This window comes from Pantherophis guttatus, chromosome 4 (assembly GCF_059756535.1).
Source record: "Pantherophis guttatus breed Tessera chromosome 4, ASM5975653v1, whole genome shotgun sequence".
NCBI lineage: Eukaryota > Metazoa > Chordata > Lepidosauria > Squamata > Colubridae > Pantherophis > Pantherophis guttatus.
Window position 1 is genome coordinate 22,191,021 of NC_142066.1, and position 21,444 is coordinate 22,212,464.

The 21,444-nt window shown below is 39.9% G+C and overlaps 2 protein-coding genes across 2 annotated transcripts; both read right to left on the reverse strand.

Annotated features, from left to right (window-relative positions):
• Positions 1–7,603: 7,603 nt before the first annotated feature.
• LOC148113883 (olfactory receptor 2W1-like) lies at positions 7,604–9,402 on the reverse strand. The gene has a single exon (XM_087894473.1). It carries the CDS (start codon positions 8,522–8,524, stop codon positions 7,604–7,606), a length of 921 nt encoding a protein of 306 aa, XP_087750599.1. The 5' UTR covers positions 8,525–9,402.
• A 10,569-nt stretch (positions 9,403–19,971) lies between these two features.
• On the reverse strand, positions 19,972–20,910 carry LOC148113884 (olfactory receptor 5P56-like). The gene has a single exon (XM_087893511.1). The coding sequence runs from the start codon at positions 20,908–20,910 to the stop codon at positions 19,972–19,974; it is 939 nt and encodes a 312-aa protein (XP_087749637.1).
• Positions 20,911–21,444: the final 534 nt, after the last annotated feature.

The following is a 21,444-nucleotide window of genomic DNA, read 5'->3' on the forward strand; positions in this document are numbered from 1 at the left end:
GTGGCAAGAGGGCTATTTTGTACCAGGTTTTTTTCCTTCACCCATGCAGCCTTGACGAGATCGGCACAGCTTCATGAATCTGAGTTGCTGGCGCTGACTGATGACGCTACGGGAGACAACATTGACAGGAAGCTGTGCCAATCTAGTCAAGGCTGCATGCTGCTGAATGCTGGAACCAGCTGGTTGCTGAGCGGAGCTTCCCCCAGGCATCCAGGGAGATATTACCGACGCTCTGACTTCCCCAGCTGACCCCCACTGATGGCGAGCCCAACCGGTCTAGTCAAGGCTGCATGCTGCTGAATGCTGGAACCAGCTGGTTGCTGAGCGGAGCTTCACCCAGGCATCTAGGGGGATATTACCTACGCTCCGACTTCCCCAGCTGACCCCCACTGATGGCAAGCCCCACCGGTCTGGGGAAGTCGGAGCGTAGGTAATATCCCCCTGGATGCCTAGGGGAAGCTCCGCGCAGCAACCAGCTGGTTCCAGCATTCAGCAGCATGCAGCCTTGACGAGATCGGCACAGCTTCCCGAATCTGAGTTGCTGGCACTGACTGATGACTCTACGGGAGCGCCGACAACATTGAGGGGAAGCTGTGCTGATCTCGTCAAGGCTGCAGGCTGCTGAATGCTGGAACCAGCAGCATGCAGCCTTGATGAGATCGGCACAGCTTCCCCTCAATGTTGTCGGCGCTCCCGTAGCGTCATCTGTCAGCGCCAGCAACTCAGATTCGGGTACCCGGCGTATAAGACGACCCCTGACTTTTGAGATGATTTTCCTGTGTTAAAAAGTCATCTTATATGCCGGAAAATATGGCATATATGCTGTGTGTGTGTAATAAACTATGTTACCTTATCTTATCTTATCTTATCTTATCTTATCTTATCTTATCTTATCTTATCTTATCATCTTATCTTATCTTATCTTATCTTATCTTATCTTATCTTATATTACATTATATTACATTACATTACATTACATTACATTACATTACATTACATTATATTATATTTATACCAGTATATATAATGTATTTATATATTAATGCAAAAATTAAAATATATCTTCAAACAAACTTTTGTCATAGTGATCAATATTTGATTTGCGTGGGTCAAGGGGCATATTCATTACTGTTGCTGTTACTATTAGTAGTTGTAGTAATAATATAAGTAGTAGTAGTACTATGAGTTAAAGAAGTGTTTATTAAAATAGGTCCATATAATAAACGTTTGTGGGTTGATGAACAATCTGAAATCCCATGAAAGAGTCAATGAGCTGAAGAGTTTGTGGGCCCCTGCTTTAAAATTTCAGGCAGCATCGTTTCAAAGGTTTCTACTGCTTGGTGAATTAAAATGTATCGAAAAATATACAGCATGTACATCCATGCATTGAATTTATATTGATTCCATATGTGCTTTTAAAGAAGGAAAAATCAAGTAGATAATATACTTTTAGTTTACTCTGTTTATTCAAAAAACTAGTATGAAATGTAAATTCAGAGATGCCTACATTCAAATCAATACTTTTTCCCAAATATATGCTAGCTGGTGAAGAAATTGGCATATGCTGTATTTTGTCCATCGTTCCAGTACATTCAGATAGAGGTCTACAATATTTCAGTTTTAAGGGTGATGAAATATTCCTTGGAAGACCTTATAAAACTAATTACATATTAACGTATATTGAAAATAAAATGTCATCAGTTTTATTTCAGCCTATGCATATTCCAGAATATCTCATTGATTTAAACTGCAGCATATTTCAGAGTATGTTTTCTCCTTTTTTCTGAAGCATAGAATAGAAATTTTGACTCATTCTGCTCAGCTACCAAAAATGTCAGACATAATTATAGGATATTATATGATCATTAAGGGATGGCTAAGACACTGAGCTTGTTGATCGAAAGATTGGCAGTTCAGCGGTTCGAATCCCTAGTGCCGCGTAACGGGGGGAGCTCCCGTTACTTGTCCCAGCTTCTGCCAACCTAGCAGTTTGAAAGCATGTAAAAAATGCAAGTAGAAAAATAGGGACCACCTTTGGTGGGAAGGTAACAGTGTTCGGTGTGCCTCTGGCATTTAGCCATGCTGGCCACATGACCACGGAGATGTCTTCAGACAGCACTGGCTCTTCGGTTTTGAAACGGAGATGAGCACTGCCCCCTAGAGTCGGGAATGACTAGCACATATGTGCGAGGGGAACCTTTACCTTTATATTTCAGAGTATGTTTTCTCTTTATTCCGAAGTGTAAAATAGAAATTTTGACTCATTCTGCTTAGCTATCAAAAATATCAGATATAATTATAGGACATTATAGGATCATTATAGGATCACCTAGAAATGATATAAGTTGTGGGCGGGAAAGGACATAGATTTAATATACAAGAATAATCCTGTTTCCTGGAACCAAAATAATAGATTTTTGGAGGATGTAGTCTGGATTGGGTAGGAGCACTTTCCAAGGGAGCAAGACGCAGCGTAAGTTTTGTTTAAGGAACAATAAAGGGAACTAGAGGTACCCTTCCAGTTACGACCACAATTGAGCCCAAAATGTATGTTGCTAAGTGAAACATTTGTTAAGTGGGTTTGACCCATCTTACTGCTTTTCTTGCCCCAGTTGTTAAGTGAATCATTGCATTTCTTAAATTAGTAACATGGTTGTTAAATGAATCTGGATTCCCCCTTGATTCTGCTTGTTAGAAGGTTGCAAAAGCAGATCTCATGACATGGGACACAATCATAAATAGAAATCTGATGCCAACCATCAGAATTTCGATCACATGACCAAGGGGATGCTATAAACATCATACACGTCAAAAACGGTCGTAAGTCACTTTTTTCAGTGCCGTTGTAACTTTCTTAGTTTTTTGAAGCCTGGGAGATTATATCACCCATGCCTGAATCCCATACAGTAACTTCCTTTCTACCTAGAATCATTCTGTATCAGACTTGCTTGTCTTCATTTTTAAGTGTGATTCTTACCGGAGAACTGGTATAGAATAGAATAGAATAGAATAGAATAGAATAGAATAGAATAGAATAGAATAGAATAGAATAGAATAGAATTCTTTATTGGCCAAGTGTGATTGGACACACAAGGAATTTGTCTTGGTGCATATGCTCTCAGTATACATTTAAAAAAAAGATACATAGAATGGAATGGAATGGAATGGATGGAATGGAATGGAATGGAATGGAATGGAATGGAATGGAATGGAATGGAATGGAATGGAATGGAATGGATGGAATGGAATGGAATTCTTTATTGGCCAAGTGTGATTGGACACACAAGGAATTTCTCTTGGTGCATACACTCTCAGAGTACATAAAAGAAAAGATACATTTGTCAAGAATCATAAGGTATAACACTTAATGATCATCATAGGGTACAAACAAGCAATCAAATCATATTAAGAAACAATCAATATAAATCATAAGGATACAAGCAACAAGGTTACAGTCATACAGTCATAAGTGGGGGGAGATGGGTGATAGGAATGATGAGAAGATTAATAATAGTGCAGACTTAGTAACTAGTTTGACAGTGTTGAGGGAACAATATAGTATAGAACAATACAAGCACATCCGCGTATTATATTTATATTGATCGCCTTTAAATTAAAACCACGGTGAGATCATCCATGGCCTCAGGGTGAAGTACCACCAGTACGCTGATGACACCAGCTGTACATCTCCACCCCAGACCACCCCAATGATGCTCTTGAAGTGATGTCCCGGTGCCTGGAGGCCGTGCGGATCTGGATGGGGAGGAACAGGCGCAGGCTCAACCCATCCAAGACTGAATGGCTGTGGTTTCCGGCACCCCGATATAGTCAGTTGACACCATCACTGACTATTGGGGGCGAGTCTTTGGCCTCCACGGAGAGGGCTCGCAATTTGGGCATCCTCCTGGATACACAGCTGTCCTTGGAGGAACATCTGACGGCTGTAGCCAGGGGGACTTTTTATCAGGTTCGCCTGATCCACCAGTTGAGGCCCTTCCTAGATCAGGATTCCTTGTGCACAGTCACTCATGCCCTCATCACCTCTCACCTGGACTACGGCAATGCTCTCTACATGGGGCTCCCCTTGAAGAGCACCCAGAGGTTCCAACTGGTCCAGAATGCAGCCGCGCAGGTAGTTACGGGAGCAACTGAATGGTGCTCCCACATAGCACCTCTCCTGCGTGAGCTGCACTGGCTTCCAGTGGTCTTCTGGGTGCACTTCAAGGTGTTGGTTATCACCTTTAAAGTGCTCCATGGCATAGGACCTGGATATCTTCAAAACCACCTGCTGCTAGCAATGGCTTCCCACCGACCTCTGAGCTTACACTTTGTCATTTATTTTTTTAAAAAGCCATATTATCCTGAATTTAGTTCACAACATTCAGAGCAATGTATCTTCCCCCAATATGTGCTAAATTGAGCAGGATCTTCCATAGACAGTGTTTTGTTCGTTGTTATGGTACATTCAGACAGATTTCTACAATATTTCAACACTATGAGTGATACATGTTCTCTGGAAGACCTTGCAATGCAATCCTATTAATGTCTACTGAAAATAAAACATCGCTGAATCCATTGCAGCATATTCCAGAATATGTTTTCGCTGTTTTCTAAGGTGATGGATAGAAAGGTAGACTCATTCTGACCAGCTAACCAAATGCTTATTAAAAAAAGTATAGGACAAATGTTTAAAGATAGGTTTAATCTCACCTATCTAAAATAAAATCTCATTGAATTATAACAGAACAGAATAACAGAATAATAGAATTGGAAGTCACATTGAAGGTCTTCTAGTCCAACCCTCTGCTCAGGCAGGAAGCCCTATACCATTTCAGGCAAATGGTTGTCCAATCTCTTCTTAAAAACATCCAAGGTTGGAGCACCCAAAACTTATGGAGGCTAGTCGTTCCATTGATTAATTGTTCTAACTGTCAGGAAATTACTCCTGAGTTTCATTCATTTCACTGCTGCATATTCCAAAGCACATTTTCCCTTTTTTCTGAAATATTGGATAGAAATGAAGACTTATTCTGGTCAGCTAACAATAATGCCAGTAAAAATTATAGGACAGATTATATAGCCATCTTGTGAAAATCTAGAAGATGATATTGTTTCTTTGAGGGCAGCATGGACTAACAAAAAATATATACCAAGAATAAAGAAACTAAGGAATAGGTTAAATCTTACCTACCTGAATCCCATAATCCCTCATTTTTATAGGAGGTTAACTTGGTATCAGATTTGTTCCTCTACAGTTTAAAGCAACGGTTCTCAACCTGGGGGTTGCGACCCCTTTGGGGGTCCAACGGCCATTTCACAGAGGTCGCCAAAGCCCTCTCTCGCCCCCCCTACTCCTTCACTCACCCTCACTCTCTGCTCTTTTGGATCGCTGGACTTCGCTTACCCCGCCCACTCCCAATCTATTGCTGCCTCCTGAGTCCCAGCTGATTGCTAGAGTAAAAAAAACTGTTTAAATTCTTGCCACGGGGCTTCAAAGGGCCGCCCTTTAGCCAGTGATGGGATTCTGCCAGTTCTAGGGGGTTCCGCTGAACCGCTTGTTAAATTGCTGGCTTGCCCCACCCCTCTGCACCATTATTTATTGCCAATAAATAGTGGTGAGCAAGGGGCGGGCGAGCCAGCAATTTAACAAATGGTTCAGTGTTTTTTTGTAATTTTATTGGCCCGCAGAGCTTCAGCGTAGGCTAATTAGCCCTTGGTTAGATCGGCTCCCAACTCTCAGCTGATTTGCTCTCAGCTGTTCTGCTCAGGGCTCTGCTGCTTGCTGGAGCAATTTTTTTTCCCCTAGCTATGCTGAAAAATGAAACTGAAAGTAAAGCAGGCTGTTGGCTTTGCTGTTGCTGCAACGTTGGAAAATTAGGCAGGCAGATTTCTTTTCTTTTTCCTCACCAAAAAAGGTAGGTGCAAACAATGGGAAATTTAGGGAAAAAGAGGAGAGTTCAAGATTTTAAAACACAAAAGAAAAATAGCTCTATTTAACTAGGAAATTGTAATAATTGAGATATTATTAATTGTATATTGTGTTGAAAGCAGAAATGGTTAAGTTGTGGTTTGGAGGAATATATGGGGGAAATTATTTGGTTTATTATTATTGGTAAATATAATTAATTGATTTGTAAGAAATTGGATTGCATGGAAATAATTGGAATATTCATGTTCATATTGATTAATATACAAAAAAGGTAGTTATATAACTAATTGATTTATATTAAAATGTTGAATTTATATTAAACAACTGTAATATTACATAATTAACCAATGTGAGGATGGATATAAAAATAGATGACAATGGGAAGGGATATAATATAGAAGGGAAAAATTGAATTTGATTAAGATTAGAGATGAGGATGAAAGGTAATATTGTTTTTTTTACAAAAATAGATGAGGAATAAATATGGCAAAAAGGGAATATAGAAATTGTAAATTTAATTGAAATGACTAAACACTGTTTAAATTTGTGAACCGGCCAAATACTCTGTTCAAAGAAAATACATTGTATGTTTGTATGTGTGTTTCTAATTATTGCTATTTATTCATATTTGTTCTCTTTTATTCTTTAAAGTTTAACAATTCATTCTTTATCTTAATATCTTTATATTTGTTTGGGGTTGGCTTTCTTCCCTTTCATCTTTTTTATTGTACAGCAATCTTTCTCCTCAAACCTACCACCTCTCTCTTTTCTTTCCTTCTTACTTTCTCTTTCCCCTCTTCTTCTCCTCCCTACTTCCTCTTCCTTTCTCCTTCTCCTCCTCTCTTCCTCCCTATCTTACTCTCACTCCTACTCTAATTTCCCTTCCCTTCCTTCATCCCTCTCTATTGCTGTATCCTTTTATGCATATGGACTACTCAGAGGGCTGAAAAAGTTATTTTTGACTGGTCCTCGCACTTTTGACCAGATCTCGAATTTACGACTATCGTCACATTTTACATTTTTTCCCTATCTTATCACCATGGTGAAAAGAAGCAGTTGTGAAATGAGTGACATGGTTGTTAAGAATGCTGCACGGGGATAAATGTGAGGATGGTCATAAGTGTGAGGACCAGTCAAAAGTCCGAGGACCTGTCAGAAATGACTTTTTTCAGCCCTCTGAGTAGTCCCTATACACATAGCCATGCCCACCCAGTCACATGACTTCCAAGCCATGCCCACAAAATAAGCCACGCCCACAGAACCAGTAGTAAAAAAATTTAGAACCCACCCCTGGTTGGGGGTCACCACAACATGAGGAACTGTATTAAACGGTCGCAGCATTAGGAAGGTTGAGAACCACTGGTTTAAAGCATGATACTTTCTCAAGGTTTATACACCACAACCAAGAAAGTCGAAACAAGAGCAGCATATTCCACATTTCATAAGAGCTACACTTTGAGGTTTTAACATCTCAACACCATTACTGAGTAAAGACTAGGCTGAGAGATAGATCATCCACAGAATGGAGTTGATTTAAAGGTTGACAAACACAGACTTTCAAATTATTGCAGAGCAATACTCACAATCAGCCACTGTTAGATCATCAGGGCTTTTTTTTATTTAGGTTCATTAATCATGACAAAAACCCTATAAGTTTTGTTCAAAGGTCCTTCTTCACAAGATCTTGGCCACTGCCCTATGAATGTCCTTATTTCGCAGAGTATAAATGATAGAGTTGAGGAGAGGAGTGATCACAACATAGAAGACTGCAATTTGTTTATCGCGATTAGGTGCTGAATCAGACTTTGGAAGCAGATACATGCAGATGGAAGGGCCATAAAACAAGGAGACCACAAGGAGATGGGAGACACAGGTAGAGAAAGTCTTGTGCCTCCCAACACGTGATTTCATTTGTGACACAGAGTGAAGAATAAATCCATAGGAGGTCAATATAAAAGAAAGGGGAACCAAAAGGACACATGAGCCTATGCCAAAAATGATGTCCTCAGTAATATTTGTATCACCACATGCAAGTTTCAACACCACTGGCAACTCACATATGAAATGATCGATCCGATTGGGACCACAATAGTTTTGGCAAATGAGGCACACAATGCAAATCACACAGATCAGAGGAGCTATGATCCAGCATGCTAAAGTGAACTGCAACTGGCAGTGTTTGCCCATGAGAACAGGGTAAAGTAAAGGTCGGCAGATGGCCAGGTAGCGGTCATAGGCCATGACCCCCAACAGGAGAATCTCAACAGCAGCCGTAGCCAAGGCTATGTACATCTGGATCATACAGAATGTGAAAGAAATGGTTCCATCATCTGCCAGGAGCTGAGTCAACATGAGAGGCATGGTGCTGGTAACATAGCAGATATCTACCCCTGCAAGTTGGGAAAGAAAATAATACATGGGTGTGTGGAGATTTACATCACCCTGCACCAATATGATGATTAGCAAGTTCCCCAAAACTGTAAGCAAGTAGATGATAAGAATGATCCCAAAGAGGAGAAGCTGGATTTTTCTCTGGCTGGTGAGTCCCAGCAGGATGAATTCCTTGACGGAGGTGAAGTTCTCAGCATCTGTCATGGCTTCCTGTCTGAGGAGAAGGAAAAAGAATGAGGGACAATTAGACTGATTATCATTTTTCAAAATATGGAATTACACCAAAATATAATAGCCATTCTCATATCAGGAATTATTCCAGGAAATATTATCAACATTTGAAGATAAGGGTGCTTTGATGCAGGGAACAACAAAACTACGATCAGGTAAAAAATTATTCCTGGTCTTCTTTTTCCCTATCAGTTTTCCTATATTTGGAGCAAAATAAATTTGCTGTATAAATATCATGTTAATGAGAATCTTAACAATTGGGATGAAGTCTTGTTTTTGCCAACTGCCATAGCAATTAAGTGGGCTCTTTTTTTTTCTTTTTTTCTTTTTTTTTTGCTTCTCAGACAATTCTAAATATTTGACTTCATTTTAAGCTTTCTTTTTTTTTTCAGTTACTGCAGTCCTGACAGACTGACTTTTTGCAATTGACTTAAATAAGACTTTATGAACTTTTGCAGGCTTAGTAGTAGTCTCCAAAAATGACCAGAGTTTTAGAAACTGCAAACATTTTCCCATGCTGGAAAATATACATAAGGCAGTTCTATCCCTGGCTTGAAACTCAGGGATAGGCACCAAAATAAAACAATATAGTTATGAGTTTCTTGAAAGATTCTATTTCAGCATTGCTTGAATATTATTCTGACACACAATATATACATTCAGTAACAGTTTAAGAAGTAATACTTGTGAGAGGAAAAGTTCTAGGGTCTATCCAAAAGAAAAGAAATATCTGTGTTTGCTTAATCAAACTTTACTTCAATTAAATTCAAATTAGGAAACAAGTTAGAACATGCCCATATTAAGCTTTCTTTATTATAGTAACACAGATTATTTTTCTAGGAAAACAAAGGATATCTCAGCAGAATTTCATGATGAGATTATAAAGGAACTCCTGTTCAGGTAAGATCAGGAAAGAATGTATCTGTTTTCTCCAATGGAAGAAGAGAATTTTACCTTTCTGCTTCACAAGATGTTCTTCATCCATCAAAAAAAAAAAAGAAGAAGAGCCAAGTGTGTTATCAGTTGCTACTAAAGTGCCCAGTAAGATGGATGATCCACATGCTTTTTATGAAAGCCAGACATTGTGCATCTATTCTGGAATTGGTGGTTCTCTCTTGGAAGACCCTGCAGAAACTGTCACCAAAGGTGACAAGGAGCTCAACATATTCATGACCATTAAGAACATGAACATAAGTATATTATTCTCTTCTCATAGGAGAATCATATACTCTCTGAAGAAGTCTTGTAATTATTTAGAATGTATATGAGCACATACAGATCAATAAGAATTCTGCATGATACCATTGGGAATACAAAACTTTCTTTGCTTTTCTTTCTCTTTAACTTTTCTCTTTAACTTTAACTTTGAAAGAAAATTGCTATGAGATCATGATCCCAATGAAATTCCTGTGGTCTCTAGGGGCATTTCCACTAAATTGTTCCTGCCTTGTTGCTCCTCATCTTGACCTCTTGGGTTTCTTAAATCAAGGACAGAACATTATTTGAATGTATCAACAGAGGTAAAATAATGAATAGCCAACAGAATTTACAGAATAACAGAGCTGGAACGAACCTTGTAGGTCATCTAGTCCAACCCATCACCCAAGCAGGAGACCCTACACCATTTCTGACAGATGGCAGTCTAGTCTCATTTTGAAAGCTTCCATTGATGAAGCTTCCACAACTTCTGAAGGCAACTTCTGTTCCATTGGTTGAGTGTTCTCACTGTCAGAAAAATTCTCCTTATTTCTAGGTTGAATATCGCCTTGATTAGTTTCCATCCATTATTCCTTGTCTGGCCTTCAGGTGCTCTGGAAAATAGATTGGCCTCCTCCTCTCTGTGACAACCTCTCAAGTAATGGAACCCTGCTGTCATGTCTCCCCTGGTCCTTCTCTTCACTAGATTAGCCATGCTAAATTCCTGTAATCATTCTTCATATGTTTTTGCCTCCAGTCCCCTAATCATCTTCGTTGTTCTACTCAGCATTCTTTCTATAGCAGGAGTGTCAAACTCACATTGTCACGTCATTGTCACATGACATATTGGGACTTTTTCCCCCTTCGCTAAACCAGGGGTGGGCATGGTCAGCACGTGACGTATCTGGCCTGCAGGCCATGAGTTTGACATCCCTGTTCTACAGTCTCAACATGTTTTTTTTATAGTGTGGTGACCAAAATGTCATGAACACAGTTTCTTTCTATACACTCTCTTTATCTTACGCTGTCTATTGTGTAGTGGGCTTCCGAGGGCAAAACGCAGACCAGCATAGCTACAGCAGCATTTATTGACTCAAAACTGGAACTGAGGAACAGCAGGAAAATGCCGGTAATTTCATTCAATCATAATTCTTGAAAAAGCTCGCCCAAATATGCATGTTCTAAGTTTCCCTCCAAAACAGTTGGAGTTAACAGTTAGGGTCAACTTTCATTTAGCAGGGCTTAACACAAGTATATATATATTCAATACATAACACTTGGTCCTTTCCCAGAATTCTGTTTGCCTTCTGATATATTTTCCAGCCTATCAGCATTCTTTGCTCTTTCTCTGAGATGTGCATCTGGAGAGAGGGTATCATGCCCCAACACTACATGATAAAGATTTCTTGGCTCATCTCAAAGACACTATCCATCTCCTAAATGATTCTATGAAGAAGAAAATGGACATTTTGGTGTTTTGTTGTTGTTTCCATAAGTGCTGAATATTTTAATATGATGTTCATGAAAATCAGGCATTCAAACAAACTCAATCCCAAAGGTGCTTTTTCCAAAAGGCAGTTGGACTTTCTTTGTATTTGCTTGAAGATATTTCACTTCCAACCCAAAAATCTTCTTCAGTTCCTTCCATTTTCCATCATTCAACCAGATCTGGAGAAGATTGTAGGCCTGGATGACCTGAATGAATGAGGATTTCCACAGACAAGATCAATATTCATTTATTTCCTCTATATTTCATAAATTTCATATTTTTAAACCATCCATGTCCCTCAAATCTTACAATATAATGATATGGCATGATATGATATGATGTGATGTGATGTGATATAAGTATAATAAGAATAATGAATGGTATGGTATGGTATGGTATAGCATGGCATGGCATGGCATGGCATGGCATGGCATGGCATGGCATGGTACCGTACTGTACCATACCATACTGTATGGTATTTAATAGCAATAACACGAACAATAGTATTTAAATTTATATACTGCTGAACAGTGCTTTATAACCCTCTCTAAGTGGTTTACAGTCAGCCTACAGCCACCAACCATCTGGGTCCTCATTTTACCAACCTCGGCAGGATGGAAGTCTGAGTCAACTTTGAGCTGGTGAAAATTGAACTGCCGAACTGCTGGCAGCTGGCCATCAGCAGAAGTAGCCTGCAGTATTGCCTTCTAACCACTGCTCATTGATGGTAGTATAGTAGTATAATACAATACAATAATACAATACATTATATTACAGCCCCTCTTAGAGGTACATGGGTGATTTAGAAATATGAAATGTAAATGAAGTAATTAAATACTGTAGTAGTTTGTCTGAATGCCTAATATCTGTTATTAGTATACCTAGTAGAACATGCTGTTTGTAGCTTTTACTATGCAATCTTTTATACATGTATTCATAGTCAAATGTCATTGATAATTTAGAAGCACATTTCCTGGTAGAATGTTTCTCAACCTTAACAACCAAGAAGTACAGACATCAATTCCCAGCATTTCCCAACCAGCATTATTGTTTTCAAAAAAAATACTTTGGAAAAAGAGGAATCGATAACTAGTCAGCTATCATTGATACTGGGCAAAACTTTAGAACAGATTATGGTATGGTTGTCAAGGTTGTCATACTATGGTTTTCCCAATTGCAATGTATGGCTGTGAAAGTTGGACCATAAGGAAGGGAGAATGCCGAAGAATTGAGGCCTTTGAACTATGGTGCTGGAGAAGACTCCCGAGGGTCACTTGGACTGCAAGGTGATCAAGCCAGTCAGTCCTAGAGGAGATCAACCCTGACTGCTCTTTAGAAGGCCAGATCCTGAAGATGAAACTCAACTACTTTGGCCACCAAATGAGAAGGAAGGACTCACTGGAGAAGAGCCTAATGCTGGGAACGATTGAGGGCAAAAGAAGAAGGGGACGACAGTGAACGAGGTAGCTGGATGAAGTCACTGAAGCAGTCAGCATGAGCTTAAATGGACTCCAGAGGATGGTAGATGAAGGATGGTCTGGAGAAACGTTGTCCATGGAGTCGAGATGGGTCGACTTCGCAACTAACAACAACAACAACAACAACAACAACAACAACAACAACAACAACAACATGGTATGGTCAATCTGTGATAATAAATATTCATTGTTCAGTTGGGATCAACATGGATTTATAAACAATATTCCAGAGTAATCGAAATTTGTGAAATGTAAGCAGTAGACTCTGTTTTTTCTTTGAAGATGTTTCGTTTCTCATCAAAGAAGCTTCTTCACCTCTGGCTTATTCCTCTTCAGTTTTAAACATGAAACTTTTTCAAAGACTTCAGAAATATCATTTTAAAATTATTAACATTTAGAGAACTGAATGGTATACAGCAATAGGAACACCCGGGTAGTGTTATATTTATATCCATTTTATATCAGCTTTTAAAGAAAAAAACTTCAAGAAGATAATGCTCCAACTTTTATTACACTTTGTTGAAGCTTTGAACAAGGAAAGAACTCTGATACAACTGTTTTTATACATTTCTAAGACAAAGGATTTGGTGAGATCATGCAGTTTCCATATATGGTTAACATGAGATCATACATTCTCCATATATGGCTAACACACACCTGTCATATGATAATTGACACACTTCCTAATTACTAAACCATTAGTAAACTATTATTTTTAGTTTATAAGATTATCTTAGCTTAGACAACCTTCCTTAAGTGCTTGTAGTTGCTAATGGGAAATTTACTGCTGTCCTTGGGTAAATTTATTGGATTAAGTAACTCTTTGTAACATATATATCCTTGTGTCATTCACAGTGAGGTCACTCAGATGTTTTCCATATGGCTTCCATGACATCTAGGTCTCATCAGAAGATATATTACCACTTAATGGGGTTTATCTGATTTTTAATATAATCTTCAAGCAAGCACTTTTCTCTCTTATAATAATGTGAATAGAGAGGGTTTCCTACAGTTCATGTATCTTACTGTGTATGATTCCTTCTTTTATCCACATTATTCCCCACTTTGAAAGTTTTTCCATGCAGAAACTTTCACCATTCCTTACATGTTCAACTCTTTAGTAAATATCATTCCATTCCTTTGGATAAACAAAGCTAACATATAATATCTAACAAAATATGATTAATCTAGGCCAGAGATAGGTTTTCTTGATCTTCACTCTCTTAATCCTTGGAGGTACTCCCTCCATTCTTTCCCAGACTCCATTTCTACATATGTGTCTGTTTCAGAGTTTTTATCTTCAAGAAAGCGCTCTGTCAAAACTAATTCCTTCGCAGTCTGTATCTCTTTCATTGCTCTGATAGATAGCTGTTTCAGCACAGGGATTACACAAGGAATAAAAGCTAGGCCTGCCACAGCCATATCAACAAGAATAACATTTGTTTAATCCAGCTGGATCCAGGCAACCAAGAAAACCACCTGTCAGTTGTTTGTAACCTCTGACTTATCTTGGAAGCCCTATCCTGCAAATCCTTGGCAATTTCCCTGACCACACCTAATTTATGCATATAGAAACAACAGTATTCTCCCAGAAATATACACATACCTCCTCTCTCTGCGGTTAGGAAGTCTAAGGCACGTTGGTTTTGTAGGACCACTGTGCCAATGAATCAATCTGGTCTTGGACTTCTACCAGGGTTCCAGCAATTTGGTTCAGGCTTTCTTGGAGCTCCTCTGATAATTGCTGAAACTGTATTACTGAGTGTGTCACTCCACCTATACCTATTCCAACTGCAGGTCCTATCTCCATGATTACTAATTGTGGGACTAGGATTGGTGCCCATTTCTGAACATGCCCCATGAGAGGAACAGGGATGGTATGTTCTCCACTGACAACACCTATTTTAGAAAAAGGGTGTACTAGTGTGCATGTTCCAGTCCAAATTGTTGGCAAACATAAATACGCATCCTTCCGGCAAAAGAAGAAAACTCCTTTTACCTTTACACATATGCCTATGTTCATGGAGAAAGCATGGGTCCGATGGTTTTTTTCATTAGTCCAGACCCCAAAAGTCCCCGCCACAAACATTCCAGCAAGTGGCTGTAATGGGACTTCTAGTGAAGGGTCCTTTTGCTTATCTCTGAGGATTGGACCTTCAAAAAGATACCGGGAGGTAGTATTCCCAGGGGAAAAGAAGACACATAAACCTGTGCTGGACCTAATGAAAAGCCAGATAGGGAAGCAAGGGGGTTGGAATAGACTGGGGCACCTTTCCTTGGATACATTCCAGGACCTCTTCCATCCTGCCCATCTTGTGATGATGGCAGTTGGTGGTGATGAGAAAGTGTGCAGAAGGAAAAAGATCTTTGGTTAGTTTTACATCCCTAAGGTTCATTCTAGGACCAAGGTACACTTCTGATGGACATTGTTCTTTTGTCAGGTATCCTATAGGCCTACCAGGTTTCTGATGTCTCTTTATACACAGGGAAGGTGACCCTATGAGTTCCACACCTGTGGCTATTGGGCCAGCAATAGGGAGGCAGCTTTTTCCCAGCTGTTGGAATGCCTTATAAAAATCTCCTTGAAACTTTGATGTTGCTGCTTTGTGTCTAATATCCTTTTTAAGGACTAGGGTAGCCTTTGTCCTTTCCCAGAGATCTTGCTCAACTGGGACAGCATGATAAGATGAAGGACTAGCAGGTAAACACAACCAGCAGTTTTGACCTAGGGTAGAGTCATACTGATTAACAAGGTTTTGACCCAATTCCAGTATCCTTGATATGTAGTCCCCTCTTCTCAATTGTTGCAGGGGCCCGTTCTCTTTTTCTATTCCTCCCTTTTCTATTCCTCCCTTGCCACATGGTGGCGTCAGAACTCAGTACAATGTATTGCTGTTTATTTTAAATTCTTAAAAAATACATCTTCATTTTCTTGTATTAAATATTGACAGTACTCACACAATGACTTTCCAGGCAGACCCTATACCAGTGAGCGCAGAAACATCGTACATGCACACTCGTCAGGGCTGCGCTCATCAGGGCCACACTCTGGAAAAACCGATCTTCCGGGTTCTAGCAAGAATGCATCCCAGACAATCAGCTGTCTGGCATGCATGTCCACACCAGTTTTCTGCACTGCTGCACGCATGAAGGACAGCTGATCGTCACGCATGAATATGTGCCAGAAACCCGGAAGACAAACAGGCAAGGCCACATGTGCTGGGCAACAAGGCTTCGTGTGCCACTTTGGGCATGCTTGCCATAGGTTCACCATCACGGCCCTATACCGTTTCAAACAAATATATCTCCTTAAAAGCCTCCAGTGATGGAGCACCCACAATTTCTGAAGGCAAGCTGTTCCACTGATTAATTGTTCTGTCAGGAATCTTCTCCTTAGTTCTAGGTTGCTTCTCTTCTTGTTTGCTTTCCATCCATAGTTTCTTTTCCTGGCTTCAGGTGCTTTGGAAAATAGATCGACCCCTCTTCTTTGTGGCAGCCCCTCAAATATTGAAACACTGGTATCATGCAGTTTTTTTCATGGGAAACATTTGTACGGAGAGCAGTTTGGAACTCTCTTCAGCTTCACATCTTTTTTTCAATTGGAGCCAAACTTTGCTGCAAAAGTTGGCTCTGCTTTTCATGAAGCTGTCTTCAGTCTGCCTTTCTTCCCCAGAAACTCTACTCCAGGGCTGTCAAACTCATGGGCCGCAGGCCGGATGCATCATGCTATGGCCACACTCACACCCAGTTTAGAAAAGAGGGAAAAAGTCATGATATATCATGTGACGATGCTGTGATGATGCAAGTTTAACACCCCTACTCTACTCCAAAAAACAATATGCTTTTAGAAACATTCAGTTCAACTAATTCCTATTATCTCATATCAATATTTAGGTAGCCATTTTGTTTTGATGTAGAATAAGATGGGGGTTTTATTTTTGAGGCCAGAAAGTTATTTTTTCCAATTACTTTGCTACTGAGATGAAATATATTTAGCATTTGATTGATAGTACTATAATTTTGTTTTGTTTTGAGAATAGACAAATTGTTTAAAATCTATCAGCCCTTCAAAATGATAATTCTAAATGTATAGTACTAAGATTATACCTATTGTCACATTCGTTGTTTTGGAAGTACAATCTTAACTGGAGAAGTAGAAAATTAGATTAATATTATACTCAGTGTAAATGTTGGTTGACAAAAATTCAAATTTTATATAACAATATTGAATGAACAATTAATGTTAAATATTAACTGGTTCTATTTAGGGATATTTCACAAAATGTCAGGCTTATTTTAACAAGGATAGTGTTTCTCTCTTTTCATTTGCTTTAATGTGTATTATTTCTCTTTCTTTTTCTTACTTTCTGCAACTATCAACTTGTTTTTAGCCCAAAGAATTCAGAAATTCTTACCATACTTATACTATAACTATAATCATCTTTTAGTGTTTATCCAGATCAGTGGTGGGATTCAAAACTTTTTACTACTGGTTCTGTGGGCATGGCTTGGTGGGCGTGGCATGACATGGCATGACAGTCAGAGGTGGTATTTACCGGTTCTCTGAACTACTCAAGATTTCTGCTACCAGTTCTCCAGAACTGGTCAGAACCTGCTGAATATCACCTCTGATCCAAATTCATGGAGCTCAGATCAGTTAGTTTAGTTCTTTACCTGTTTTCCATATGAGAAAGTGTCCAAATGACTATTTGAATTGTACTAATGGAGAAATTTATCATTTCATCAAGAACCAGTTAAGTGTAATTAAGACATCAGGCTAGAAACTGGAAGACTGTGAGCTCTAGTTCAACCTTTGGCATAAAGCTAGCTGGATGAGAAAGGAGTTGCTTTTTCTCGGTCCTAGGAAAAAGGCAATGACAACCATTGGTGAAAAATATTGCTAGGAAAACTCCATGGACTTGTTCACAGAATCACCAGGAATCAAGACTTACTCAAAAGCACAAAAATTATTTCGTCACAACTCTTTGTCACTCCTTTGATGAGGGCCAAGAGAAGGAACGGAGTTTACAAGAAATATTAGAACTCTACTTTATTGATATGGAGTGTTTATATCTTGAAAACCTAACAGCATTTCCCCTTTCTTTCTCTTACACCAAAAAGTATCATGACAGGGCAATCCTGAATTCCTTTCTCACATGTTCCTGTTTTTCTGGGATATGTTCATATTTTGTCAATAAATGCCACATGTAAGGTTTGGAAGCAATCTTTTGCATTGGGTCTTCAGGCCTGCCACATTTACTACTGTGGGAAATTGGGAGCGGGGATTGTATGGAGCATGGGTGATATATAGTCAAAATAACGTTCCTTTCTCAGGGAGTGAAGGACATCTTGCCCTGCATCTGGAGGGTTGGGACGGGGAGGTATCTCTCATTCAGACAGTGGTTTGATTGGGCCATATGATGGACGTGTGGGTGCTGGGAAGGGACTTGAACTTTCCTTTGGGTGGGAAAAACCTGGAAGCTTTCAGATTCGGGTTTTCCCAGATGTGCCAATATGACATCTCTAATAAAAAGGAACTTTGAGGAACTTCAAGCCTCGGAGTCTCCTTTCATTGGGGGTATTACTTGGAACCTTGACATTAACCTTAATCTCAAATATACTGCTTTATAAAACCCTAGTAAGACCACACCTAGAATACTGCAACCAATTTTGGTCACCATACTACAAAAAAGATGTTGAGACTTTGGAAAAAGTTCAGAGAAGAGCAACTAAGATGATCAAAGGCCTGAAGGCTAAAACATATAAGAAATGGTTGGTGGAATTGGCTTTGTCTAGATTTATGAAAAGAAGGACTAGGAGTGACATGATAGAACTCTTCTAAAATCTCAGGGGTTGCCACAAGGAATAATAATAATAATAATAATAATTTTATTTCTATACCGCCCTTCTCCCGAAGGACTCAGGGTGGTGTACAGCCTATTTAAAAACACAGACAAAACAATGATATAAAATTTAAAATAATTAAATAAGTGGCTCAAATTTAAAACCCCAATAAATTTAAATACCCCAATTTAAAACTATTGTGTTGATAGTCCGGCCTGGCGGAACAACAGGGTCTTCAATGCGCAGCGAAACACCCGGAGGTCGGAGATCTTACGAATTTCCGGGGGCAGTTCATTCCACAGGGCTGGGGCTCCCACAGAGAAGGCCCTCCCCCTGGGCGTCGCCAGCCGACATAACTTGGCTGATGGCACCCTGAGGAGGCCCTCTCTGTGGGAACGAACTGGTCGGTGGGAGGCTATTGGTGGCAGAAGAGAGAGTCAAGCTATTCTCCAAAGCACCTGAGGGCAGAACAAGAATCAATGGATGGAAACTAGTCAAGGAGAGAAGCAACCTAGAACTAAGGAGAAATTTTGTGACAATTAGAAGAATTAATCAGTGGAACTGTTGCGGGAACTCCACGTTCCCAAAATCAGGAGACAAGACCACGAAAGTTGGAGAACACAGGTTTATTTGCTAGCAAAGGTTCAGAGTAATAGTTTGGCAAAGTCTGAACCCTGGGCTATGCCCGGAGTCTATCTTTTATAGGTTTTGCAATTCTAGTTTTACTGAAGCTTTACATTTCCTTATATGTATCAAGATACAGCACATCAAAACAGGATATAAAAAGAAGTTATCTTTCGGTACATATTCCATATAGGGTTATATCTTGCATATCTTACACCATCTGCTAGTTTCAGAATTCCTCACGTGCCAAATATTGTGTTACAGAATAATATGATACAAAGGTCATTAAGCATACAAGTACATTTAGCAAGAAGTTGGTACTTTCCTAATCTTGTGACAGAGATACAAACAACTAAAGGTCAATCTACCCATCCTTTGATATCAATTTACTGGTATTTGGGCTTACTTGCTTCAGAACAACTTGCCTCTAGAAGTTGTGAATGCTCCAACACTGGAAGTTTTAAAGAAGAGATTGGACAACCATTTGCCTGAAATGGTACAGGGTTTTCTGCCTGAGCAGGGGGTTGGACTAGATGACCTCCAAGGTCTCTTCCAACTATTCTGTTCTGTTCTGTTCTGTTCTGTTCTGTTCCACTCCACACTCCACACTCCATTCCATTCCATTCCATTCTACTCCAGTCTATTTTCCTGCCTGCTTTTCCACCTCATCATCCTTACAAAAGAGCAGGAACAGTTAAAACAGTCTAGTATTATTTTTATAGTCAGCCTCCCTCAGTTGAAAGAAAACATAACAAAACACCAGCCCAGCAAGATGTCCAGGGTCATATTCATTGCTCTAAGCGCCATCTTCTCGCCATCTTGATCACTGCTGAATGAATCTCCTTGTTCCGCAAGGTGTAGATGACAGGGTTAAGCAGGGGAGTAACTACTAGATAACAGATGGTCATTTCCATGTTGTGAGCAGAACCTGAGTCTGGGTGGGGGATAATGTACATAGAAATAACGGTGCCATAGAACAAGATGACTACGGTAAGGTGGGACCCACAAGTGGAGAAGGCCTTACTCCTTCGTGCAGTTGACCGCATGTTCAATATAGAATGCAGAATGAATCCATAGGAAGACAAGATAATTGAAAGGGGGATGAAAACCATGAATGCTGATAAACCAGAGACAATGGCTTTAGTCATTTTTATGTCACCACATGCAAGATTCAGCACAATAGGCAGTTCACACCCGAAGTGGTCAATGAGATTAGGACCACAGAAAGAATGACGAAAAATACTGACGACATAAATCATGGAAAATGCAAAGCCAATGATCCAGCATGTGCTGACAAGCAGGACCTGGTGGAGCTTGCTCATGGCTGTAGCATACAACAAGGGAGAGCAGATGGCCAAGTAACGGTCATAGGCCATGACACCCAACAGCAAACTTTCAGCACTGCCTATGTTCAATCCAAAGTAACCTTGCAGCATGCAACGCGTTAAGGACAGAACTCCATTCCTGGTGACCAGATGAGCCAACATCTGAGGCAGCGTGCTGGTAACCAACCCAATCTCCATCGCAGCAAGATTGCTAAGAAAAAAGTACATGGGTGTATGTAGCTGGGAATCAGCCCATACCAAAATGATGATCAGCAGGTTGCCAAAAAGGATAAGCAAGTAGATGAGGAGGAACACCCCAAAGAGCAGAAGCTGGGTCCCTCGATGACTTGTGAGTCCCACCAACATGAATTCTTTAACAGAGGTGAAATTCTCAGCTCCCATCTGGCTTACTACCTGTAAGATAAAAGAAGTTGTTGAAAGATAGTGAAAATCCCTGAAAATGAGATAATTCTTTAAAAAAAAAAATTGGATATCCATAGAAGACTATTGTAGGCAGTTGTTTTTGTTGTTGCTAGTTGTAAAGTCATGTCTGACCCATCGTGACCCCATGGACAATGTTCTTCCAGGCCTTCCTGTCCTCTACCATCCTCTGGAGTCCATTTAAGTTCACGCCTACTGCTTCAGAGCCTCCATCCAGCCACCGTGTTCTCTGTCATCCCTTTCTTCTTTTGCCCTTCATCTTTCCCAGCATTAGGCTCTTCTCCAATGAGTGGCCAAAGTATTTTAGTTTCATCTTCAGGATCTGCCCTTCTAAAGAGCAATTAGGGTTGAGCTCCTCTAGGACTGACCGGTTTGATTGCCTTACAGTCCAAGGGACTCACAGGACTCTTCTCCAGCACCATAGTTTAAAGGCCTCAATTCTTTGGCACTCAGCCTTTCTTATGGTCCAACTTTCACAGCCGTACATTGCAAGTG

Coding starts and splice junctions, on each gene's coding strand:
- LOC148113884 (XM_087893511.1), bottom strand. CDS start 20,910: ATGGGAGCTGAGAATTTCACCTCTGTTAAAGAATTCATGTTGGTGGGA.
- LOC148113883 (XM_087894473.1), bottom strand. CDS start 8,524: ATGACAGATGCTGAGAACTTCACCTCCGTCAAGGAATTCATCCTGCTG.